General features: G+C 37.3%; 1 protein-coding gene and 1 pseudogene across 2 annotated transcripts in view; one reads left to right on the top strand and one right to left on the bottom strand.

Moving 5' to 3' along the window:
* The first annotated feature begins 5,006 nt into the window (after nt 1–5,006).
* Nucleotides 5,007–27,572, top strand: part of LOC102808665 (CMP-N-acetylneuraminate-beta-1,4-galactoside alpha-2,3-sialyltransferase-like) — a 63,688-nt gene continuing 41,122 nt past the window's right edge. Inside the window, exons 1-3 of the mRNA XM_085503511.1 lie at nt 5,007–5,130; nt 9,843–10,068; nt 12,577–12,619. Coding sequence (XP_085359637.1) covers nt 9,924–10,068; nt 12,577–12,619 — 188 coding nt within the window. The 5' untranslated portion in view covers nt 5,007–5,130; nt 9,843–9,923. The remainder of the gene's footprint in view (nt 5,131–9,842; nt 10,069–12,576; nt 12,620–27,572) is intronic.
* Nucleotides 16,855–22,341, bottom strand: LOC144344647 (uncharacterized; annotated as a pseudogene). The gene is made up of 11 exons (XR_014930474.1): nt 21,818–22,341; nt 21,529–21,632; nt 18,894–18,961; nt 18,647–18,756; nt 18,445–18,554; nt 18,114–18,215; nt 17,918–18,010; nt 17,649–17,791; nt 17,386–17,541; nt 17,165–17,284; nt 16,855–17,072 (listed from the first exon to the last, which is right to left on the bottom strand). The product of XR_014930474.1 is annotated as an uncharacterized LOC144344647 (transcript).

Raw genomic sequence — 27,572 nt, 5'->3', positions numbered from 1 at the left:
TGATGATCTGTGTAGTGGGTTATTTACTGTCAGCAGACAATTTTCAAGTCCAAATTCAGTTTTTAATTTTCTATAAGTACGTAGTTTATTTCTGTGGTTAATACCTTTATTGTCATTGTTTATAGAATCCCTACTGTTTATTTTGAAGTTTGTTTCAAGTGTTGTATTAACATTATTTATTAGGTATTTGTTCTCATTAATCTTTACATTTTCCCACTCATGTTCCATATTAAAGTCTTTGAGAATTGTTTTAATACAATTGACCCAATTTTGGCTGTCTGAGTTATCCATATTGATTGCCAATCTGTATGCTTCATTTAGCTGGGTAGGGAGGTGCCCGGGGGAGGGCTACTCCCTGCAATTTACCTTACGCGGATGTGCCGCCCTTTGGGGTGTGTTTTTTTCAGCCACCTGGTATTAAATGGGATCCACAAAATTTAAGGATTTGGTCTAAGATGGGGTCTATAATGTCTGATTGTCAAATGGACATGGGTATAAAAAGAGGTTTATTTTTTCAAAACAAAGTGTATGTATTCGGTCTACTTTTAATATGCCAAGACCAAATGGGGTCTGCTGGACAAATGGCGGGTCTAAAATGGGGTGTACCAGACAACATTTTGGTCTAAGATGGGGTATACATTTTTGGTCTAAAATGGGCTCTGGGTTTTGCAGTGTGGGCTACACACCTATACCATATCAGCAGCCAAGTAAACCCCCCGGGGGTGAGGTGCCCCTGAGTGCTCAAAAGTGTGACCATTTTTATACCTGGATAGTGACAAAATCTATACCCATATTTATACCAAAGTACCCTTTCTCTCATCACTGTTTATTCAAAATAAAACAGTACTAGTTTATGTCGTTTTTTTTTTTGGGGGGGGGGGGGTTCTGTCGAACCCCCTAAAATTTGGAAGTGAACAGATTTATGATCAAACAGGATTAATTAAAATAAGTATCATAGTTTAAATCACTTGACTCAGTGAGTTACGACGCCTCAGCTCAACAGCAGCCAATCAAAAAAATTAGCAGCTGATGTTAAATATTAAAACAACATTGAAACAATAATGTAATGGTCGTCATTCTCTGAAGGATGTGGTGGTCCTGAATAGGGTTGTTTGTCTTGTGCGGGTGTTCGCTCAGTTAGTAAAGTGTCATTGTGGGGGATCGAACGGGGTTGACACGACAACACGAAACTGTACTTTCCTAGTTTGGTTCATTAGTATTCTTCAAGTTAATGATGGCATATCTACTGTTTTGTTCGAAATGTATCAGCCAAATGTAGTTAACTTATTGTATTAGTGCGTGTAGCTTGTGTTATTTGACAATAGTGTACAGCTACGGATTGATTTATGAATTATATTTTTCAAGCATATTTTTTACACGTTTTTTTGATGTCTTAGAAAATGTACTATATTTTTAGTGAGTTCATAAAAAAGAGATGTAGTCATTGAAGTCTATTGAGACCGCTGCTAAACTGACACTATATGCATATATTTTACCTCTAAAAACAGATTTATAGTGAACCAACAAATTTACATACTGTAAGAAACTTGGTGGTATGCCATTGGTTAGTGCATTTAATTTGTTTGATGCGATCATTGTGCCAGCTATTTCTTATGGTATCTATATGGGGGTACGAAAATTCGGAAATCGAGAGGGTACAGACAACATTTTGCAGATATCTACTTAGCATTAATACTTGTACAAACAATGTAACGATGTTGGACGAATGTGGAAGGCTGCCATTATGCTGTGGTTATTTCTAGCGTTGTATCTCATATTGGTTAGAATTATTTGAAGTAAAAAGTAGCTGGAACCCCAAAACATGTTATATCATGCTTAAACGATTAGACAAGAACGGCAGACTTACTTGAGAAACCCACATAAAAATCTCCTGTTCAAATATTTTTCAGCATTGTCTGGTTTAAAAAACAAGTTGGAGATACTGCAAATTTCTTAGGGATATTTACTCGAAGAATAAAAAATTGTCGTCAGCAAGAATGGAATGCCCCAATTTCACAACCATCCAGGTTGTGTACTTTCGGAAAAATCAAAGTAGTATTATAACCTGGGAGATTTATTGGCAAGCAATTATAGACTAAAATATATGCTAACGAGTTTTCGCTGTTTTGGCCATAAACATAATGTTGAATTAGGCAGACACACAACAATACAGTTAGATCAATACATTTTTAGTTTTTGCAGTGATACGTTTGAATTTAGCATGGTAGAAAATGAAATTCACTTTGTTTTTATATGTCCATTTTATAATGATCTAAGGGCTGATCTTTTGTTAATAACCCTGTGCAATTATGCAAATACTGACAGTCTGGGCTTACTTCGTCGCTACACAAAATGCCACACCATATATCAACTAGCTCTGTATCTTTTACAAGTTTTCAAGCGAGATGAATATGAATCCAGCTTAACTTAGTACCATATGTTTACATAGATGTTGTATTGTTTTTAAAACGTGTTATGCACTTTTCTACCCATTATATTTTGTACGATGTAATAAAATTACATAATACAAAATTTACTAATACTAAAATGAACAATTGTAGACAGATTTTGACATGAAATCGTGCCACTTTTATGTGCGCTAACATCTGCGAAGAGCGAAAAAACTCGTAGCATTCTACCTTAAAATGCTTAGACAATAATGCTAAGATACGTACAGTCTTGGCTTTTTTGTGTACAACATTGTGTCGTAGTGGATCCGATCAAAGGTGTGAGAGTGTTTGTCTGTGGGCGGGGAATGACTCAGGACCCCTTCTCTAAAATGGTAAAATAGTTAAAAAAAAAAAAAACTTACCAACGTAACACAAAGTAAACCAATTGAATTTAAAAACGAGAATATAAAAATATCTGTATCAGAGCTCAAAGACACTTTTTGAATATTATAAAATTCATACGTTTCACATCAAATATATTATTGTTGTTTTCGAACCCACTATTCAAATGTGCTGGCTACGGGCCTGACTTTTGTCGTTTTGTGTGTGTGTGATTTCCAGTGTTTTCACGTATGATTTCTTCTGTGATTTTTTTGGCTTGGCCGATTTCTTTCAAACTTGGCAGATAGGTCACACCTTCACCCTAGTTATTAGGAAAAATCTGAAAACAAATTTTGGCCCATCGTTGCTATAGCAACAGCCAAAAAAACTGATTTTTGGATAGCTTCGCGTCAAATGTATCTTCTCCTACAAATTTAGGATAAAACACTTCAGACATAGCTCATTCTACTCAGCTTGAGTGTGGGCACAAAGTTATTATTTTAATTTTTGATATCTTTTTTCATTACCGAGAAATTTGCCCCCAAAGTCGAGTTAACATTTTTGACCAGCAACGGCTTTTAACTCCTCTGTGATTTTTTCGGCTCCGCTGATTTTGTTCATACTACACAGGTAGGTCCTACCGTCACTAATCGGAAAAAAATCCTGGCCCACCACTGCTATTGCAACATCCAAAAACTGATTTTTGAATACTTTCGCTCCAAATGTATTACCTCCTACCAGTTTTGTAATAGCAGTGTTCAAATGACCATGCTTTTTATTTTGGCTACTTTGCGCTCTGGTAGTAGGAGATCACTTGCACCGACATTGTTACACTGTATCAACGTAATCCCAACGCAACTTTGAACTTTGAATGCACTGTAAATGCTGCCTTCATTCTAGAAAATAATATCGCAAAACGGTTGGAAATAATAAATGTAGCAGCAGAATACGTCCTAGTAATAAACTACGTGACTTCTAAAGACTGAATGGTGTTTGCGAACTTCGTATACGGGCCCATTTAGTTATAAACCGACGTTAGCTTCACGTTTATGTCACACCATGGAAACAGCCAAAAACATATTGCTTGTTTTTGAGCGGAGCGGATCGCCAACTAGCCTACCGGCTTGTTATTGATATTTATACTTATCTTGACCAGAAATAAAACTGACACTTATACCTAAAATCCAAAAAATGAGACCCATTTCAGGGGCACGTCCCCATCAGTTCTATGTATTGCTCCCCAAGGTTTCTGCTGGCGATGTTGCGGCGTTACTCAGTTCCAAATGAAGATTACCAACGCCAAACGGGCAAAATTGTAACCGGTAACCAAGATCTATTCAATCTATGACCAGCAAGCAACACCACAAACGAAGTTGTAGCGTGCAGTTCAGTGACGACTAATTTGTGTATCACAGTCGCCACTGTTCAAGTTCTGGTTCTGTCGTGGCCCAACTAAACGTCCACGAGGGTATTTATTCGGACAGTGACTCACCTTAGACGTCTCATTATTTCATTTTCACACAGACAGTGACACGCGTTCTTACACTGACACGCGTTGCTAGGGCGTAACACAATCTTGGAACATATTAATGGGCAATTGGGTTCCCCGACCTAAATTCCATCACGGTTTGTTGCACGTTCTGAAATAATAAAATATGGAACATATGTATTAATAACAGAACCGCACACTCGAGATGCTTCGCCCGTGAAAGTACGGCCGCATGATACACCGCATCACTCGTGAAAATAACTTCCATACGTAACGAAAGCCATGGGGAGGGTGTGGGGTTCTGTCATATTATTTATGAATAATTATATTTATGTTCATTATAACTTAGTATGAAATATGTCATATCAATAAAAACACAAACGGGACCCATACTTATACTGGTATTTTTAATCAGGATTTGTGAACAAGAGCATAAAATAAAACCGTACTGTAAAAGCCAGGTAGAGAATTATCTATTTTAATGCTAGCTGGCCGTATTGTAGTCATTCAGCAAAATAAATACCCATATTTGCTGCTGCAACAAAAACAATTCTTAATATACCACCTTTCTTATTTCTATAAGTTACGTGTCTGCTATAGACTTTGGAAGATTGCAATTTAACACACCGTTTTTTGGAATATGAAAGAGAGTATATCAGTGTTGGTGGCGCCCACATGCGATTACTTGTAGGTGCTTAACGAATAAAATTGGTAACTTAGGGCGTCATTGTGTTTCCAACACTCCCTTAGAGAGACCGACGGCAGTGAATGCTTTATGAACTGAGTGCGAGGGGTAGTGTGAACGTTTGTTGTCTGCCGTCGTTTTCTGGATGATACACATAATTTAACATTGCCTTTGGATAACGAGAGGTAAGGGAAATCATTTAACCTTCCTCACTAACACCATGCTTTCATACTTTTGCGTATGTTTCTAACGTTCTGAGTATTATTCATATTGTTAACCCATGAAACAAAAAAAAAAACACAACAAACAAACGGCAATGGCGATGGTCGACTGTAAGCTCAATGGATGTCAATGAACTCGGGTCAACTTACCGTATATTTCGAATTGTGTGTATGTAATCCTAGTCATAGGTAACAATGCTGAAATCATGTGCGTTTGTTTACCTTATAATAAGGGCGTTTTAAGTTCGTACGATGAGGGTCATCTGACGGCAGTGTGTCAGTCAAAAACCACTAATTAATCCATAGGACAGAACAATACAGGTAATCATTATTGACGTGCACTGTTAGAGGTGTTTGTGTAATGATGCTATGTAATTTTTGTTTATTTATTTATTTATTTATTTCATTGCTGTTATCAGCAAGTACTGCAGAAAAGAAATTTATCACAATAGTTGTGTTCACATTACACGAAGTACAGGCTAAGATTTAAGCTGATTTAGGCTTATCTAGCATATTTGCATTTCGGCTAGACCCAATTGCGTCCACGCACAGGGAGGGCCAGTCGTTAGTACGGGCTAAGGGGTGCCACCAGTTAGTGACCTTTGGCAAGCCGCTATTTACGAACGAAAAATGGATGACACGCGCGAGGTTCTATTTCTGCTGCTGGCATGTTTCGTTCTAATTTTGAAGCGACGTGCACAGGAACGCGAGAGAAGACGGACCCAACTTATTTGGATGCACAGAAACAGTACACAATGGGCGTAACAGAATACAGAGTTTTATTAATGCATGTCGTAGACAACGAACCAAATTTATTGTCTTCAATTGGAGCTGCTGTACGCTCCACTACAGCGACCCGATCATTGTGAAAGTGAGCGTGGAGTAATGACTGGTGGAATAGAGTCGTTATACGAACATTGGACAATTTTCACTCCCAAAGGTCGCCGCAGAGTGCAGGGCTAAGCGCTCGCGCATACTTCGTTAGCCCGTGCTAAGGGTCTAGACCGCATCTTAAATTTGGATCAGATTTAACCCGTACTTAGCATTCCTTAGCCCGTGCTAAGCGTTCACGCACGTTTTCTTAGCACGGGCTAAGCAATTTGACCTCTTAGCCCGTGCTAAGGAGCTGTGCGTGAACGCAACTAATATAATACTATGTGCTGGAGCACAGTCCCTTTATCCCTGGTCTGGAAACGTCTTGCGTTTTTTTTGTCTTGAACCGTGTTGCAGGTTAACAAACTGCTCACACCCGGGCCGAAGGAGTCAGAAAGTCAGACAAATTACAATACCGTCAGAATGTTCATTAAAATCGGTAAATTTACCATCATGTAAAGCGATACCTCATTGTATGACTTCACTTTGACCTCAAATTCGGGCAACTACCACGTAAACAAAATTAGCACTTTGAAATTTGGGGTTTTTGAACCCTGATACACATCAAAACCAGCCTACCTACTCATAAACATCCAGTTCCTGCCATGTAAAGATTAATATCGGGAATTATGTTCATCTTGCAGTTTTACCTGGTAGTAAGTAAAAACACTGCGCGTAACAACATGCATTTCAATCCCTCCAAAAATCAAACACGAAAATTTCTGGGTAAAGGTATGAAAATTTCTTGCGAAATTGTGTCGCTGTTGGTAAAATAGATGAATTAAAAAACTACTTGCCGGCTAAAATATGACCATATACAGATATCCTGATTAAAAAATTATGTGAAAAAGCTCAAATTCTGGAATAAACCACCAAGTTGTAAAAAAACACATAGCACTGACGATGTCAAAAATAATGACTGGCTGTGTACTAATCATGTGACAATGCTTTGCCCATAACTGCAACGCGCCTTACCCAGGGAAGGAGACCAATTCACACCTAATAAAATCACCGTTTCCAAACCGGGGAGTGGCTGGAGTAATCTTGCCTACAGCTACATGTAAACGTATATTCTGAAATCAGGTGGATAAGGCAGAGTGAAAATAGAAAGGAGGTAGCTTGTACAAGTTACAGAAAAAAATAAACAGGGTTTACATTTTTACAGGAAATGTAAAAAAGTTCCTTTTGACAATATAAAACATGTTTTTACAGTTTACAATCATAAAAATTGTTTTTACGAAATTGTTCATTACTTAGACAATAACATTGAAATGATATGATATTAAATATGCACAAAAACTACTAATTTTCTGCATTTTTGGGGTAGATCACAAATATGTATGGCGTCAGTGTCAAGGCTACTTTTTATGAAAAAAAATATTTTTATGTGTAATTTTGTTAAAAATTTTGTGCGTCACAACTATCCATCCATTTATCACAACCACATCACCATGTAAAAATGCAGGTATACCATTCTTTATTACTGTATTGGCGTTTCACTAAAAAAGATTACGGTAAGCTTTATTTGCTTTTTCACAAGAACTTCTAATTATTATAGCGAGTATCATTGTCATCAATATTTTTTGTAGTATTGCCCAAATTTTAGTAACATAGACTTATTTAGGCAGTTAAATCTGCATAGTTTAATTAGGTGGCAGTTTTGAAAGCTAAGTTAAGATAGCTTTAAGCTAGCCAGCTAAATTTACACTCTGACCATACTGTACATTATGTACAACAGCGATACAAGGAAATTGTGCAGAAAACTGCCATCTTTGCTTTGAATGCACGAAAGCAAAATATCTATCCGACCCATGCAACGAGACAGAAAAAACTCTACCCTTGCACAGAAGACTACAATGGCAATGTTTACATATAATTAATTTATGTGAACAAATGTGAACAGAAATGTCCCAGTCTTTCTAATTCATTTCAGAGGTTACTACAAAGTCTTTGCACACATTAGTCAACCCACATGTCTACAACAAACGAACTAGATCATTCCTGTGAACGTTAGTGCAAGTCTTAAAAGCCCAATTCACTTGCCCTGGGCAAGTGTGAATTGGAGGTGTGGCTATGCTAATGAGTGTTGTTAATCACTTGCATAGCCTATGACGCATCCTGTTTCAGCGGTCCAACATCACGTGACTTTGATTGACGGTAGTTAATTATTCAAGATTAGTGGCGCCTCCCTTTTTCCGGTTCGTGTTTTTGACTTTCATCCACCGAAATCTCAGCTTGTACACTATTTATTGTCATAAATACTACACACGGTCACTGCTGTGATATTTATAGTAACATACATCCACTTTGGCACGACATAATCCAGCTTGGCTGGAGCTATTTACTACAGCATGACAAGCAAGGAAATAATCCCTACCGGGTATTGTTTAGGAGTGTATTTATAGTATACCTGGGCCTTTAAGTCAGTGGTTGCTGGAAGCTGCAACAAATATAATTTGTAGTGTGTCATTGCTTAGTTCTCCCAAAGGAATTTACCATAAGAGTACTTTTTAAACTCTTTAAACAATAGAGCGAATTTAGCGTAACAATGAATTTTTCGAACATTCATCAAGGGTTTTTCTAGAAAAAATGAATAAGGGGGAGCATATACAGGCGAGGGAGCAGAGCGAGAGTAGTTAGCACAGAAACAGAATGGTGGAACGACCTGGAAATGCCATATCGGAAGGTTTCTGAGTTTTAACAGTGTATCTATCGTAATTTTAGTGTATTTGGTATCCAGACACATTGTCAGCTAGTGTTGCTTGGAAGTTTTTACGGAGAAAAATATATTTGAGAAAGGTTTCATGTTGTACGGCAACGCAGAAGTGTGTGGCTCAAGAAATATATTTATGACTTAAAAGTTCAATCTGAGATTCGATGAGAGGGCGCCAGCTGAGAGTATCAGAGCGCTGCGCCTCTGTTTCCTGGTTTAGAAAAAAACTCTGTTCATTGTGTATATAAATGACCCAACTATTGTTGTTCATAGATTACGTCCATCATGATACTTGCATGACAGCTGTTCTGACTGTCCTATAAATTATTCACAGCATTATGGTGGCATCTGAAGTTTTTTTGTGTGTTTTTTTGTAAGTATTTGGCTTTCATGAATTTTGTTGTAGAAGTCAGTTACTTGTCTCATCAGAGAGCCACAGCTATCTGTTCACTGTTATCATCCACCTAAGCAAATATGACTTCACAAACTGATATTGAGAACTGCAAGCTATCTTATCATTGATCACCATGAATAATGTAACTGCATGGTGTTTTCATTTTTTAATATCTTTAAAATGCTTGAGTATGCATAATTTCCTACGGTAACATAAAATTGCTACATTGAAAGACACACAGACCATCTCAATATAAATGTTTGGGTAGTTGTAGTTATACAGGAGTCCTTCCAATATCAAATTTGACAACTGGTTTGAAAAATGCTTTATTTGAAATGAATATTTTTTGTGTTTATCAAAAAACAATGTTATCTTTCTAGACACAAACAAACTCCAAACGTAAGTGACTTGTATTCTTGAAAACCAAGTCCCATTTCACTTGCATTTCCATGCAAACAAATGTTGTGTCCAAACTTCTATAAAATTTGTATAGGAATATGTATTCAGTCCAGTGGCATAATTGAAAAACTAACGTAGTCATGTTATAAGATCTAGTAATTCTTGACTACACAAACATGTACTACCATTTTACAAGTGCATTTTTACATGTACATATGTCTTAATTGTTATAAACATGTTAACATGAGAGATACCATGATAACATGAGGTAATAGCAGATGTTGTTTCTACCACCAGGATCTGTTTAATGGCCTTCTTACAGAAAAGCTAGAGGTAGCAGTGCCTGTTCTTCTTTGGTTAGAGTATCAGGTGATCAGAATGCGACATTTAAAACGACAGCTGCTCATCACCTGTTTCTTCTGTTGTATGTCGCTTTCCTGTTACCTGTTTTTCGTGGACAACAAACATATTGGGCACAGACTACCTCCAGATGAATTGCCTTTAAGAGCACTCAAAATAACAGGTAATAGTAGGATCACTCTTAACTTTTTCTTAGTTCTTTTTGTTCACCTTTATTCACTGCTTATTTAGATGTGTGTGTATATCAGTGACATGTGCATAATGTGACACTCTTTACTTTCAGTGTTGTACAATAGAGTTCTCTGGCAATGAATGACATCTTCCTCAGATGTCTACTTGCCATTATTACATGTAGTTCTTGTTCAGACCTTTCTGTGTGTATGCGTCCGTGTGTGCGTGTGTTTATGCATTTCCAATCATATCTAAGACATGCCTGAACTGATTACATTCAAACTTCACACATACATAATACATAATATTATACATATGCACATCAATTTGTTTCACAATATGATTCAAGATGGTCGAATGGCGCCCATTTTTGTGCTGAAAAATAATCAAAATCAAGCATTCTGGAACCGGATCTTGGCTGTTTACAGATGGATTTTGTTCAAACATGGTTCATACATTTGACATTATTAAACCTTGATGCACATCATTTTGTTTTTCAGATAAAATACAAATGGCTGACTGTTGGCCATTTTGTTTTAATGAATGCGATTGACTGATTATTTTCCAAATTTATATATTAATTGCATGTATATGTACACACCATGTCATACTTGTAGATATACATGTACAGATGTGTTGCTTTGACCATGCAATTCAAAATGGCCGACTGGTAGCCTTAATCTTTTAATTAATGCTGTTCTAGAGCAATATCTCTCAAAATGGACAAGTACCATACTCCTTTTGACGATCAGATACAAGATGACTGAAATCATAATCAAGCATCAGCTTCTGGATCCATATCGTTGACATGTTTATGTTCCAACTATATTATATTAAAATTTGATAACTAACTGGGACTGTGTCATGCATGGCAAATCAAGCATTTCTGTCATTGCAGATCTGGATCTTGGTCATGTATGGATGTATTTTGTTCAAACTTTGTACTAACATTAAACAATATGGTACCCCAATGCAAGTTTGTTTCTCTTTCAGAATGGATTCAAACTGGCTAACTGGTGGCCACTTTAAGAGGTTCTAGAGGTATATTTCCGACATGCTCTACCTGATCATGCTCAAATATATATACTTCCATGTATGCACATCTTACATGATGTCGGACATTTTAAAATTTAAAATTCATCAAAATCAAGCATTTCTGCGATTTTGGATCTGGAACTTAGTCATGCATGGACAGTTTTCATTTGATTGTGGTATATATATATATATATATGTATATGCATTGAACATAATGGGATCTTGATATTGTTTTGTTTGTCACATTGGACTCAAAATGGTGGCCATTTTATTTTAGTGAATGCAATTCTGGAGCCATATCATTGACATGCTCTGAGCTTTCATGTTCAAACTTAATATATTTTATTAGGCTTGAGAACTGACAGAGACTATGTAATGCAATCTACAGGTGGAATACTGGATAAAAGTAACTACATTAAAAACAGTTCTGCACAAGTCTAGGACACCCTCCCCCCAACAACCCTAAACCCATGCATTGGTCATACTTGACTTAATAATTTATATTAAATGCTCCCATGATACATCTGTGGACATGTTGTTACAAAGTACTTATTAGCTCCGCTGTCGACTTGTCGAGCGGAGCTTATCATATGGGTGATTGTCCGTCGTCTGTCGTCCGTGTCCGTGTCAATGTTTTACTTTTTGACTCCCGTGTGCGAAGCACAAAAAGGGAGTCTTTGCAGTTAGTGTATCTGTATGTGTGTGAGTGTGAGTGTGTGTGTGTGTGTGTGTCTGTCTGTTCCACTGATATCTCAAGAACCATACATCAGTTTTTAGCTCCGCTGTCGACTTTGTCGAGCGGAGCTTATCATATGAGTGATTGTCCGTCGTCCGTGTCAATGTTTTACTTATTCAACTTCTTCTTGAAAACTACAAGCCTGAATGCTTTGATACTTGGTGTATATGTACCTTGGGTAGACCTCTCTCAGATTTGTTCATTTCATGATCATATAATAATTTTGGTGAATATTTTTGTCATTTTTGGTAAAAAGTGATATTTTCAACTTCTTGTTAAAAACCAAAAGTCCAATTGCTTTGATATTACATATATAGGTACTACATGTAGACCTTTCTCAGATTTGTTCATTTTGTGATGATATCTTCAATTCTCTAATTTTGGTGAATATTTTTGTCATTTTTGGTAAAAAATTATATTTTCGACTTCTTGTTAAAAACCGCAAGTCCGATTGCTTTGATGTTACATATATAGGTACTACATGTGGACCTCTCTCAGATTTGTTCATTTTGTGATGATATTTATGTAATATTTGGTAAAAATTGATACTTTTGAATTCTTGTTGAAAACAGCAAATCCGATTGCTATACATACTATACATATTGTTCATTTTCTAATGATATCTTCAGTTCTTTAATTGAAATGTGCCTTGCTAACAGCGGAGCTATCTCAGCCGAGAGGCTGCTTGTTATTTATATATATATATATTTCATATTGTTTCCTCTTTAGAAAACACAGAAGAAAACACAAAAGTTGACAATGTCACATCAAGGTATGAATATTATGTTTTCGTTTACATTATATTTATTCATTTTGAAATAAAAAAATGACTTTCAAAGCTTGGACCCTAGAGAAGATTAGGGTCTACGTTAAAATGAAATAAATATTTTGTTTTGACTTTGTAATAAAGCTACTGTGAACTTTTTGTGCAAGAGTGACAAATCATGAACTTTTTTTAGCAGGGATGCCAAGTCACAGTGACCATTTCACTGGGGTCATAAAGACAGCAAGTCACAGTGACCATTTCACTAGGGTCATAAAGACACCAAGTGACATTGACCATTTCACTAGGGTCATAAAGACATCAAGTCACAGTGACCATTTCACTAGGGTCATAAAGACACCAAGTCACATTGACCATTTCACTAGGGTCATAAAGACATCAAGTAACATTGACCATTTCACTAGGGTCATAAAGACGCCAAATCACAATGACCTATTCACTAGGGTCATAAAGACACCAGGTCACAGTGACCATTTCACTAGGGTCATAAAGACGGCAAGTCACAGTGACCATTTCACTAGGGTCATAAAGACATCAAGTCACAGTCACCATTTCACTAGGGTCATAAAGACACCAAGTGACATTGACCATTTCACTAGGGTCATAAAGACGCCAAATCACAATGACCTATTCACTAGGGTCATAAAGACACCAGGTCACAGTGACCATTTCACTAGGGTCATAAAGACGGCAAGTCACAGTGACCATTTCACTAGGGTCATAAAGACATCAAGTCACAGTCACCATTTCACTAGGGTCATAAAGACACCAAGTGACATTGACCATTTCACTAGGGTCATAAAGACATCAAGTCACAGTGACCATTTCACTAGGGTCATAAAGACATCAAGTAACATTGACCATTTCACTAGGGTCATAAAGACGCCAAATCACAATGACCTATTCACTAGGGTCATAAAGACACCAGGTCACAGTGACCATTTCACTAGGGTCATAAAGACGCCAAATCACAATGACCTATTCACTAGGGTCATAAAGACACCAGGTCACAGTGACCATTTCACTAGGGTCATAAAGGTGCCAAGTGACATTGACCATTTCACTAGGGTCATAAAGACGCCAAGTGACATTGACCATTTCACTAGGGTCATAAAGACGCCAGGTCACAGTGACCATTTCACTAGGGTCATAAAGACGCCAGGTCACAGTGACCATTTCACTAGGGTCATAAAGACACCAAGTCACATTGACCATTTCACTAGGGTCATAAAGACACCAAGTGACATTGACCATTTCACTAGGGTCATAAAGACGCCAGGTCACAGTGACCATTTCACTAGGGTCATAAAGACACCAAGTCACATTGACCATTTCACTAGGGTCATAAAGACGCCAAGTGACATTGACCATTTCACTAGGGTCATAAAGACGCCAGGTCACAGTGACCATTTCACTAGGGTCATAAAGACGCCAGGTCACAGTGACCATTTCACTAGGGTCATAAAGACACCAAGTCACATTGACCATTTCACTAGGGTCATAAAGACATCAAGTCACATTGACCATTTCACTAGGGTCATAAAGACGCCCAGTCACATTGACCATTTCACTAGGGTCATAAAGACATCAAGTCACAGTGACCATTTCACTAGGGTCATAAAGACATCAAGTAACATTGACCATTTCACTAGGGTCATAAAGACGCCAAATCACAATGACCTATTTACTAGGGTCATAAAGACACCAGGTCACAGTGACCATTTCACTAGGGTCATAAAGACGCCAGGTCACAGTGACCATTTCACTAGGGTCATAAAGACACCAGGTCACAGTGACCATTTCACTAGGGTCATAAAGACGCTAGGTCACAGTGACCATTTCACTAGGGTCATAAAGACGCCCAGTCACAGTGACCATTTCACTAGGGTCATAAAGACGCCAGGTCACAGTGACCATTTCACTAGGGTCATAAAGACGCCAAGTCACAGTGACCATTTCACTAGGGTCATAAAGACGCTAGGTCACAGTGACCATTTCACTAGGGTCATAAAGACGCCAGGTCACAGTGACCATTTCACTAGGGTCATAAAGACGCCAAGTCACAGTGACCATTTCACTAGGGTCATAAAGACGCTAGGTCACAGTGACCATTTCACTAGGGTCATAAAGACGCCAAGTCACAGTGACCATTTCACTAGGGTCATAAAGACGCCAAGTCACAGTGACCATTTCACTAGGGTCATAAAGACACTAGGTCACAGTGACCATTTCACTAGGGTCATAAAGACGCCAGGTCACAGTGACCATTTCACTAGGGTCATAAAGACGCTAGGTCACAGTGACCATTTCACTAGGGTCATAAAGACATCAAGTCACAGTGACCATTTCACTAGGGTCATAAAGACACCAAGTCACAGTGACCATTTCACTAGGGTCATAAAGACATCAAGTCACAGTGACCATTTCACTAGGGTCATAAAGACGCCAAGTCACAGTGACCATTTCACTAGGGTCATAAAGACGCTAGGTCACAGTGACCATTTCACTAGGGTCATAAAGACGCCAGGTCACAGTGACCATTTCACTAGGGTCATAAAGACGCTAGGTCACAGTGACCATTTCACTAGGGTCATAAAGACATCAAGTCACATTGACCATTTCACTAGGGTCATAAAGACACCAAGTCACAGTGACCATTTCACTAGTTCCAGCACGGTCTTTTTTAGTGACCGTGGTTCCGGGTTATATTCGCCTGTTACAGAAATCGCCCGGAGCAATGAAGTCATAAATTTAGTGACATTGTAGTGTACGATATCGATGAAATATCATGCGTTACTCAGGCCAGAAAGCAGATTAAACTGTATTTAAATTCGTATTTCGACAAGTCCGAACGTACGCTTCCTTTGTTTATTTTCTGGCATAGACAAAAACAAAAGAATGACGGAAATAGAACTACCTCAAAAATCATCGACTTACTTGTCGGCAAAAAGAACATGTCGGCATGATAACAACTGTGTTCGTGGTTGATGTTGTCAAGAAATAAGTATAATAACTGACATGGTGTGGTTTCTTTGGGAATGACACGCATATAAACTCACAATCAGTACGGACGAGAGACGTACACGCAGCTGAATAAGCTAATCGGTTAGATTGTATCATTGTTGTTTTTCACCACAGAAGACGCAGTACACATTCAAACACAATAACAAATATTTACAAAAAATGGAGCATATTTAGTACATGAACTGCGTAAAAACTACAAGTTGAAAACTTTTTGTGAGGGAATTCGCAATATATCATCACTCTCATTGTGATATTGACAATAAACTGCTTTCAAACAATACATGGTAAAGTGACAAACGGACGAAATGGCGGTTAGAACCGAAAGGGAAATGGCCCAAATCGAAAAACACAAATACCTACGATCATATTATTTTATATAATCCGGATCGGGGTAACGGTAGTCAGTAAAAAGTAGAAATGGTAATAAATTGATCACCACGATAAAGACGAATAGTGCCCTTGCCGACATCTTGTGTGTTCATCAAAAGTTGGTGCAACCGCAAATTTCAGCCAATAGAAATATTCGTACTATATCTCATATGATAGCAAAACCAAGTTTGACAGAATATCGGTTCTTGTAATTTGTTCACTAATAAAATAGCGATCGATATGAGAGTATGACTTTCGTTGTTTTTTATAGTACCGGAACGGATTAATCGAAAATGAAAATTGGATAATTTGTGACATGCCTGTAGTATGTCGAAGTCGCCTCGGTATCTTTCTTATTTCCTTTATTTTGTATACTGAGTGTAATAGCACAGTCACACGTATCCCAAATTGTTTGGGGTTATATAGTCACTTGATGATATTTACGTACGCCCAACAAGTAACTAATATTTTTTCGAGGGCGTACGTAAATATCATCAAGTGATCCCCGAACGATACGTGGGACTGTGGGACCCATATACATCACCCATTTATTATTTCGACTGTCTGTGGATAGGTTATAAATTGTGTGCAAGTTTTTTCTCGGCTGTACGACTCATTTTTAGCAGTATAAAAGAGCCTAGAATTTTTGATTTTGTATTCCATTGAATCCCAAGTCTAACCCCCCCCCCCCCTGCAGCAGATAAAACAGTAAATCCGTTGGTGTATTTTTTGAACATTTTTGTTCAAAATATAGGCAATAATCATTTTTTGTTATTGAATGTATAACACTGGGTTCTGACTTCATTCAATAAAAGTAACAAACAAATATATTGCAAATCAATATCATTTAAATCTTTATTATACATCTCGTATGAATGATTATTTGTGTATGCTATTGTGTATACACGTGCTCCATCAGTTTGTCCCAGATACTGCTTCTCCATGTCTACGTTTTCTTCACGACTACCCGACGTCCAGCTCGCCTACGAGGTGCTCTCGCATCCTGCCTTGTCGCCAATGATGTTGTCAGACGATCCACATTTTCATTCTGTAATTGGAGTTGAGAAGAAAGTTAATACAGGGATCAATATTTACACTCGCGCACATATATGTAACACTAAAATATAGGATTATACATACCCAATCTAAACATGTGAGATCACTCCGTAGTTTGTATGTTTCGTTCCCAAATACAACAGGCTTGTCTTGGTAGAGTAAACATACATTATTGTAACTCTCCACGTAATGAGTATCTTTGCACTGTAGAATAATTAGGACAGAATTTAGTTTCAGTGTAATGGTAATTGTATTTGCGCACATTGACAATGAGAACACGAATGAGTGAAATGAGTGAAACTTACTTCAACATAAGAATCCGCCTGTTTGTAAATTATAGTGTTTTTGATGAATTTTGATAGCAGATTGATGGCTACTTGGTTTCTCATGACTCGAAATGATGGCTCATAGTCCGCCTGACGTCGACACCTCGAAGCAAGAGAACAATCGGCATGGTTGTTCTGAAAGCAAAATAAAAATACAATTATATCTCTGACATATATGTACGGGATATGTAATGTTTATTTCATGTGTTTTAAAACATATTTATGATAATTTGTAAACTTACTTGGTAGTGATTTACAATGTTATCTAAACTTGTTCTCAGTGCTTGACAAGCCTCTGACCGTGTATCCATATTTGTGTTCTCACTTCCCATAAATTTCTTTGCTGATTTCATGCTCCAATAAAAGTGGGTTTTGATGGAGGCGCCTGTTACAGAATAAAACAGTAATTGTGAATGTCATTACATGACCAGTGTAATGTGGTAAAAATATACCATGGCGTATTAGTGGTTGTTTATTATACATATTGACGCGAGATGGTTGTATTTTATACCTTTGTCTGACAACTCGGTGTGCCACGTTTTCCCGTGTCTTGATTGAGCACCAGTCGTGATTGACTTGACTTGCTTGCCAATCTGCTTTGTCACTGGAAAAAGAGGAACGAAAAATATCATCAGGGGAATTCATGTTTCGTACGAGAATATTTTCAATTTTTGAATATTTTTTTTATTATAACAAAAAATACTCACCATGCCAAGTGTCATTTGCATTGATTGTGTCTTGGCGTTCATCTCCGAGGAATTTGTTCACAGACATACTCCTGTCATGGGCATGCACAATTATTGGTACGTCTGAAAGAACACACGATATGTAAGGGAAATAATGTAGTACCATGACACTGAATATCAACCAACATTACAGATGGCCGGCATTATATTAGTATTCAGTAACTGAGCTATATAACAGGATACAATTTGTTTCAAATAACTAGTACTAGTTCTCGCGTGTAACCTTACCAAAAACGAAATATGAATGAACAAGCTTACATTATTGGTGTACATTGGCATATCCAATAATTACCTTTATTGTCAGCCCACTGGTAAAATCTACGTACTCCAGCCATCTCATGTCTCTGGGAGCATGTATCATCATTCCTGGTGACTACAGTTTTGTATATGCATTTGTGAGTTCTGTTGATGGACATTTAGACATGGTTACAAATTCAAAACGTTATTGTAGTATTATATCATGAAATTGTGATACAAATTAATAATAATATTACCTGTCGCCTAGAAACACAATTTCGCTTTGCTTGGCATTTTTTCTTGTTGAATGCCTAGCATCTGACATGACATCAATTCCGCCTCTTCTGTTATCATCATATGCTATTTCCTATAAAAAAAAAACATAAGCAATTATGGATTCCAAGCTTTAGAATGGTATTTATTATTGTGTTCAATATTACAAAAGTGGGTAAAATTAACTACAATGATTGATCACTGTGTTTTGATAACAGAATGTACACTAACCTGTAATAGAGCGTCATTTCTGGATTCCTCTGCCAATGTTGATATAATTAGCATAATTGGAGCATTGACTAATAATTTAAAAATAATAATAGAGCTGCATTATATCAGATATAATATTTACTCGGTATATATTCAACTATATTATATTGCAAAGGTTAATGCCGTTACTATGATAGTAACACTTATAATGTAATACTTAAATGTTTGTTTATATGCCCTTCCAATAACACCTACAGTACAGTTCTCGCGGAAGCTTTGGCTTCACTTCAGCTTCACCTTCGCTTCAGCATCGCATCATTATGGCATTGTTATGGCTTCAGCATCGCTTCAATGTCGCGACATTAAAAAGTTAGGCGATTATCGCTACGCTTCATTGTGGCCTCATTATGGCGACAATGTGGCATCGGCGTCGCTTCATCAAACAAAGAAGTACTGTACTCATTTCCCCCAAACCTCTTGACCGCTTCCGCTTTCGCTTTTGACCGATCAATTTCAGTTTTATTTTCGACCGTGCAACAATTCGGACTACTAAAAATTTTCTGGTTTTCATAGATCACGGTTACTAGTTTAGTTACTAGTTTAGTAACCGTGCATAGATGTTGAACAACCGTCAAAAGTTGAAATACTTTTTGTTTTAACTATCTATAATTATATGCACGCAATCTGACCCTTTGACCTAGATTTGGCTGGGATTGAATATTTTATTTTAGACAATATTCCGACGTGACTCACTGCTACAAAATGTATTCAACAGAAGTACAACATGGTTGTCTGGGTTTCTTTTCTTGATTGTGTTGAGTTTACGATTTGTATAATTATTGTTGTTTCCCCCCAAGCAGAAGGCAAGCCGAAGGACCATGAAGCTAAATAGAATTCCCACGCATGGACGTGGACTGAGTGAAAGAAAATATTTCAACACAATCAGCATTTATTTATCGCAATTCATGGGGATCATGTCCCGTAATTTGCGGGCTGTAAAACCAAATAATTAAACAAGTACTATTTATTGTATTTTTGTTTTACCTCGCGAAACTACAACAGAGCGTAGAGTTGTCGCGGTTAAATAGTCGCCTTGAAATCGATGGAACTTCAACTACTAGTATCCATTTCTCACCTTGAAATAAAAAAATCGAAGAGCATCGGGGGATATATTATTAACCAGTCTTACGAATCGCTAGCTTTATTTTATTCGAATTTATAAAATTCACGAGTTTTCGACATCTGTTGGCAACTTCCGCGCTAAAATGGTTGAAAATGTGGGTGTGGTTTTCTCGCAAAGTCCTGTTGATAATACGGACTAATATGGTTCTGTGATCCAGGTCATGCTCCGATCAGGTGACTCTCAGCCAATCAATGATGTTGTAACAAAACATATTTAACGCAAATTGAAGGGTCGTCGTTCCATCCAATCTCCATCGTCGATTCACAAAGTTTTTTTTTTGTGCTGTGACAGGCTTCGCAATTATTCACTGGAAAACATCGGTATATTTTGACAAACGGATGGGATTTTACCTCAGTTCAAAAAAAAAAACAAAAAAACAAAAACAGGGCTGAGATACAAATCAGTTTTGCAAGTTGGAAAATAAGGTAAACCAGACTGGGGTCGATGATTTTCAGTATCGAAGGACTTCCGTGTGAATCATGATTTTCAAATTGTTCATCGGCTGGTGACCAAATATTTACGGCCACACTAAATGGACACGTTTTTTTTCTGAAGCCCAATAAATTATTTCTGCATGTCAAGTGCTATTCGATTTTTTACAGGGCATGGCTCGTTTTCATTCGAAAATATGTTTGTGAGAATACTTTTAAAGTACGTATAGATCGAGCTCAGATCGCTGATCGTGACTTAATTTTGAGAATTGGTTGTCAAATTTTACCAGACCGACGCCACCACAACCATCCAATCATATGTTGGAAATGTACGCACTTGTTTTGGAACTTTGTATCAAGATGACTGGCGACGACGCCGACGCACCCGGCGGCGTACGTGTGTGTTGCATGTTTTAGTTCCGGGCATGGGGTGGGACTCGGCTAAAACTAAACGAAACACAGAAAAATACCACCCAAATGAGGAATCTGAATCTGCTCTTCTAGCAGCAAATAAAATGAGCGAAAAAAGGTAAATTTTATAACAAGAACAGTTTCACTTCGTATACAGCAAATTGTGTTGTATCAGAACGACGATTGCATCGTGTGATTTGAATTTATCACGATTTTCTTTCCAGTCAATATGAAACTCGTCACCTTGCCGATTGTAATGTACTTCGCAAAGTTTTTGGTGCCCAATACTCGCAACACTAAAATAATTAAACAAGATATCTTTTTAAAATGTCATTTTACTCTTGATCATATTATTTTATTCGCCTTGAATTTCAAATCGATTACATATCGAACTTCTGTACATGTTTTTGTCTACTGCCCTTCTGCGTGCAAATAATGAGGTCATACTCATGTTACAATACTTTGAAGCTGATGCCATGTTGATGCCATGAGACTGCGAAGCTGAGGCCACGATGATGCCACAAAATAGCGAGGCGAACACAGCTTCAATTTTCAATGACGCGAAGCTGATGCCACAATGATGCGATGCTGAGGCGACAATGAAGCCATGCGTAGGCGACAATGATGCCACAAAAGCCAAAGCTTCCGCGAAAACTGTACTGTATGTTGGCAGCTTCGCAAAACTTTGTGTATCGTTCGTCTCGTATGCCACTAGTGGTTACTGCATGAAGCATTCTATGACAAAAAACATTGGAAACGTATTATACAAACGAACCGAAAGCAAAATATAAAAATGCTTCACACCATCTCATTAGCATACACATCACGTAGCGTTCAGTTTCAACCAGTTGATTTTGCTTTGATAATTACACCAACATTTTGGATATATATGTGTAAAGAAAGTAGTGAAATATACACACCTATAATTGACGAGAAGTTTACCGTTTGGCAGAGTAGAAGACGAGTGGCAAATCGAGTGATGACTCGATGAAGTGATGTCGCATTTAAAATGAAGTCGCTCAGCATGACCCATCATGTCAATCTTATTACAGGATTTCACACCATCACACACTCGGCTATGGTCTTGTACACGTCCAACTAAGTTATTTATAGAGGAACCAGTTGACAGAAACATGGTTGCATCAGTCTTTTCTCTGTCAGTCGCCTGGTAACTTGGAGTGTTTTCCCTTTCTCTTTGTATACTTGGAGTCTGCTCGCGTTGAGACAAGTATATACTTGTCAGCTCCATAAATATGTCGTAATTCGATGATTTCGATTCTGCACGAATCCTAGAAATTCTACTTTGGAGTTCCAATTTATGTGTCTCTTACGGTGCCACGAAATCTAGATGTCCACGTTTTGAATTATCGCGAGTTCGGCGTAGGTTGCGTTCGCGTACGGCTTCACGGGTGTGTGATGGCGGAACTCTGTGTTCTGGTTCCATACTACTTGTTGTGGTTCTCCCCAAAAGGGGGGGGGGGTACTCCAAGATATAATAAACTAAACTATAAACAATATCTAACTATATACTATACTAATATAAAAATATATGTTTCGATAGACTATGAATAGATAAATATAAACTAAAAAAAATTTCGCATAAATGAATAGCAGCTGTATGTGTGATGTCTCAAGGGTGGTGTTCGTCTGAATACTGAAATACATGTATTGAAATAAACTGAGTAGTGATTCACACATCGAGGGAAAGGACGCATGCCACCTGTTTCACACACCTAATCACCCCCACCCCACAAACACACACACCGTGTCTGACAGCGATGTGCATACTGATAATAGCTCCATTGTATGAGCATGTCACATTTTGACAGCCGTAATGCATCGTATTCACAGCAATTTCACGGTTACATAACGTTTTTTTTATTAATTCACTAAAACTCACAATAATAACGTGCGTCTAAAATTTATACATGTTATTGCATCAGGGTGAATTCAACTGTATGTTATAATACGTAAATCACGAATACAGCACACTAATTTTGTGGAATTGTTTTGACAGTTATGATCTTCAATGTATGTACTGCTACACTCCCTGCCCAAGTACACAGGAAATTGAGCTCATGATATCAGGAAGCGTCTCATTTGAAATAAATTGTCACGTGGACATCAGGAGGTGTGAATTATTTATTGTATTACTAGTATTTCGAAACACTTCATTTCGATTCCAGTCGCGTCTTGATCAACATGTACCGAATTACTCTGAATGTCACTGAAGAGCAAGATGCTGCTATACAAGCATTATTTATGCACTCGGAATGGGAGTTGGATATAAATGATCGCTGCCAGAACGAAACTACCCACAAAAAAGCAAACGTAGATGGGGGGGTTAGATGACAGCGGATTTGGACCAGACATGGCAATTTCCAGAGAGTTTGGCGAAAACGAGTGTCATTCATGCTTGTGCCAACCGTGTGTAACAGCGAACAGGCAGGATTGGTTGAAAAACGGTCAGGGTCCGTGTGATAATAATGCTGCGATGAGGCGTAAAATGTATAAAAAATACTGGAACATGCTGAGCCGGAGAAATGCTTGGATTGATGAAAGATATATCGCAAAGTTCAGCTAATTAGGTCTGATAACGTTGTTATCACTCACAGAGAAGTAATCCCAGATTGCGTTGTCCAACAGGTTTGGTCCTTGTACCCCAATTTACCAGAGGTGCCATAGATGGTAATGATCAACGTGTATGTAATTTACACACAAACCAAACGGCCCTTTTCAGGGCCACTAAATCCTCCAAAAAGAGAACTACCATACTTGTATGAACGAGTTATAATAAAATCATGTACGAGTGATGACATTTTTGTGATTATAAACCAAACCTAAGTGCAGTTTGCAGTAAACAGTGCCACGCCGTGAAAAAAAGTTATCATTTTCTAAACTTTTTCTAACACGTTTATTATTTTCTTTCAAAACATCCTCACCGATGTTAAATATATTCATGTTCTGAAATGTATTTGAGAAAAAAAATGCATTCAAGGGGTAGTCTGTCCTAACTAACTGCCAACTTCTACCCAAAAGGTTGTCGATCGACCGGAACCCAGTACTCGCCACTGTAAACAAGCCCTGATTTTGTTTCAAAACAGATTTAAATCGAACATAAAAAACTACATGCTAATTTATGACATGGAGAACTCTTGTTTTTATTTTCAATGCAAATAAAAGTAACGCTGAGTGGAAAATCAAAATGGCTGCCAATATTCCGGACACTTGAATATTTCCAGTGTTTTACAGGCTGTGGAAATAAATGTATTTTCTTGCTCTCGGAGTCTTGTCGTGACTGCGACTCCTTTGTTTTCACTGAATCCGCTACATGAATAAGCAGATTTGGATTATAAACTAACTAAATGTTTGGATAAGTTAGCCAGCTCATCATGGGGTACGTTGACTATGTCACGTGACTTTGATTGACAATTTTGCATTTTAATAGTAACGCGTTGGTTGATCCGTGGTCATTTCTGTCATTACTTGATCGATATCTCAACGTACACGCTATTTGTGATCACAATCGTAACATCACACCAAGGCTAGTATATTCATAGTCACACCTATCTATTTTTGGTACGACATAGTGGCCGAAAGTACACCCAAAAACGCAATTTACTGAAAAATTACCGGAGCTGTGTACAGCAGCAGGACGCGTAACGAACTAATCCTTATTGTTTAGGGTTCCATTTATAGTCTACATGTGGGTTTAAACATGTCCAGAACCTCATCTCAGAGATGAACTGAGATATTTCATTCAAACGTATCATTTGTCAAATTGATGGCCATTTTATCTAAAAACCTGTAATCGGAGTTTATAAATATTTCCAGAACCATTTCTCAGAGTTGGCAGGGTTCACACTTTGTATCATGTTCATGTATATTACAGGTACACATTTTATTTAGACAAATTTTCGCTGATCAATAAATCTTTCTTGATGATCCTTTGCCTGTTGACTTTTTTTTTAATATTTAATTTTTGGAGACAATTTAAAGCTGAGATCAGAATATGTATACCCTTGAAAAGAATGACATGCTCAGAGTTAAGCATGACTATGGCATTAAAAAAGTTAGATTGTACTAGTATTTCCATCTGACAATATTTATAATAATATAAAATCTTGCTATAATTGTTTTACTGTCCCTAACAAGTGGGGGAATAAGTAAATGGTAATGGACATGTGCATAATTCTCTCTGCCAGTGATGCTGAAAAGGTCATTAATTTTCAATTTTTTAGCTAATGGTTAAAACATTGCCTATTTGTTAATCTACTGCCATTGCCTTTTCTTGACGTCAATAAAAAATAAACGTAGTGCAGAATGATGTTGTGAACTGTTTTATCTGCAATGTAGGTTCCAAATGCAGCTTAAAATCATTGCAAACACAACTTGAACTGAGACTGGATACTTAGAATAATCATACTCATTTCCACAGAGACCAAAGACATGGGAATATTTTTACGATGTGATTTTAATCTTCAAAAATGACTAAGTCAGTCTGATAATGTTTCGCTTTAAAAAAGTTGTTGTTGGTTGCTGGGCTTAATCTATGAAGCGAACTGGCTGCTATCCAAGTTTAACGTTGCTGCTGGCTGTGAGCCAAAGATGCAAATAATTTGAAATACGAATTACCAGGGTAAGTGCCACAGATTGACTGTTTATTTATGCAAATCAGCCCTAAACCGGCTTGTGATTGGCTGAGGTTGCCAAGCCCACTTCAGCCTTAAACTTGATTTGCTCATGGTTACAAGAAGAACGATTAGGAAACTCTATTGTTAGATATGCGAATTACCATTGTATTCACTTTGATGCATGTCAAACCACTGACATCTTCGCTTATATTGCTATCGCCGTTCGTTTTCTATGTGAGTCAACTAAATTGAAGAAATAGAGCTCATTAAGCCGAAAGATCGACATAGAAGCGTCACCGACTTCTGTTCGAATGTTGTGTGATGTTCAGGGTTTCGTTGTTTTCAGGAGGGGGGGGGATGAAAATACTGATAGCTTGTTTTGTTGACAGATTTGCCGTCTGAGAATCGAAATTGAACATGGCATTTTGTACCCAAAAAACTTTGTCTGGGAATGTTCTAAAATGTTAGTATTCATTACTACGTTATTGTTTGGGTATTCTAATGTTGTGTTACAAATAAATACTAGGTTGATGTGTACAATTTTTATGGCCGACAAAGATTTTTACCCCAAAAATGCATCTCTGAACGTTTCATAAGTTTATTTTGCACATTAAATTATAATCTGTGAGTTTTTTATGAGAACACTATGATAGTTTAAACAATGTTAATTTTATCAAAGTTGTAGACATTTTACTCCCATATAGCAATGTCGGCCATCTTTTTTTTCCTGACCGCTGCCAGTGGCAATGTAAGTGACACAGGAAGTTATATGGTTTCATAGTGCAGTTTTAATCTGAATATATATATTTTTATTTCAGTGTTCATATTCCTACTAAATCCTGACAATGCTGTATAAATTTGTTATGAAAAAAAACATTACAGAAAACCCCAATCGTTGGAATCATCTTCCACCGAACATGTAATTTTATGCAAATTACGATCACCACAACGTCGGCAGTATGCTAATTCCCCTTTTTTTAAATGTTTACCGAGACACATATCCTAACAAAAGAAGCAAGAGAGTTTCCTAACAGTTCTTCTAGTGATTGGTTTTGGTTAATTTGATTAATTTCTCTGCATTTAAAACATGTTTATAATCAACATAGCCTTAAAAAAAGTAGTGGTTGGTTGCTGGGTTCAATCTATGAAAGACATCACTGTAAAGAATAATCACACTCACAAACAATATTTGACATTAACAATGGCGTACACAAGCACTGGGACGTACTGTATGTTAAAGTAATTAATCAGGCTTCAGAGAAATACGAGATGTTGTAAGCAGACAAAATTTAATTGTAGCATAGACCTTAAAAGGAATAGTTTTGACCCAGCTGATTGATCAGTTGAATATTCTAAAAATTATATAATTATCGGACAGGCTACTTGTGTTCACCACTGCTTAAATCAAAAATGTAACTATGAATCAGTGAATACATGTACCTCTATGGTCTGAGTGAAAATTAATTAACCATCAAAAAACAGTAGCAAGTCAGATATTGAGCAAAATAAGTCCTGTATATTTTGCAAACTAAGATTGATAACAGCCTTGTTCAGGCTTAATAAACATGGTAACTGGAACATTATTATTTGCAATGCTCATACATACTGGATATCTGTTACATTGTTTTTGAGTTTGATCTTTTCAGTCAAACTACTATATATAAAGCTTGCATTAATTATTTTTATTTGAGATTTGAATTAATTTGGTTTGAAGTGTTTTGAGATTCTGCAATGCTTCATGCCAAAGGGTCTTGATACATACATTGATTGTATGAGCAATAGTGTGACTGGAAATTTACTAGTATGTCTGGAGTTGATATTTTATTAGTAGACACAATGTATACAAGGGTGTTTGACTACTTGGGAAGGAAGGGACTATGGAATGTAATTACTTGTTTTTGTTATTAGAGTCAGATTCATGTCAGATATTGGGAATACACTTAATTTCAAAACCCAAACTTATAGAAATGGTTTAGACTTATAGGAATATCAAGGAACTTTAGGAGATTGACCCTAATGGTCTCTCAGCACCCGTGTGATT

This window comes from Saccoglossus kowalevskii, chromosome 9, assembly GCF_978046115.1.
Source record: "Saccoglossus kowalevskii chromosome 9, keSacKowa6.1, whole genome shotgun sequence".
In the NCBI taxonomy this organism is placed as follows: Eukaryota; Metazoa; Hemichordata; class Enteropneusta; family Harrimaniidae; genus Saccoglossus; species Saccoglossus kowalevskii.
This window is presented reverse-complemented; position numbering and strand designations above follow the sequence as displayed.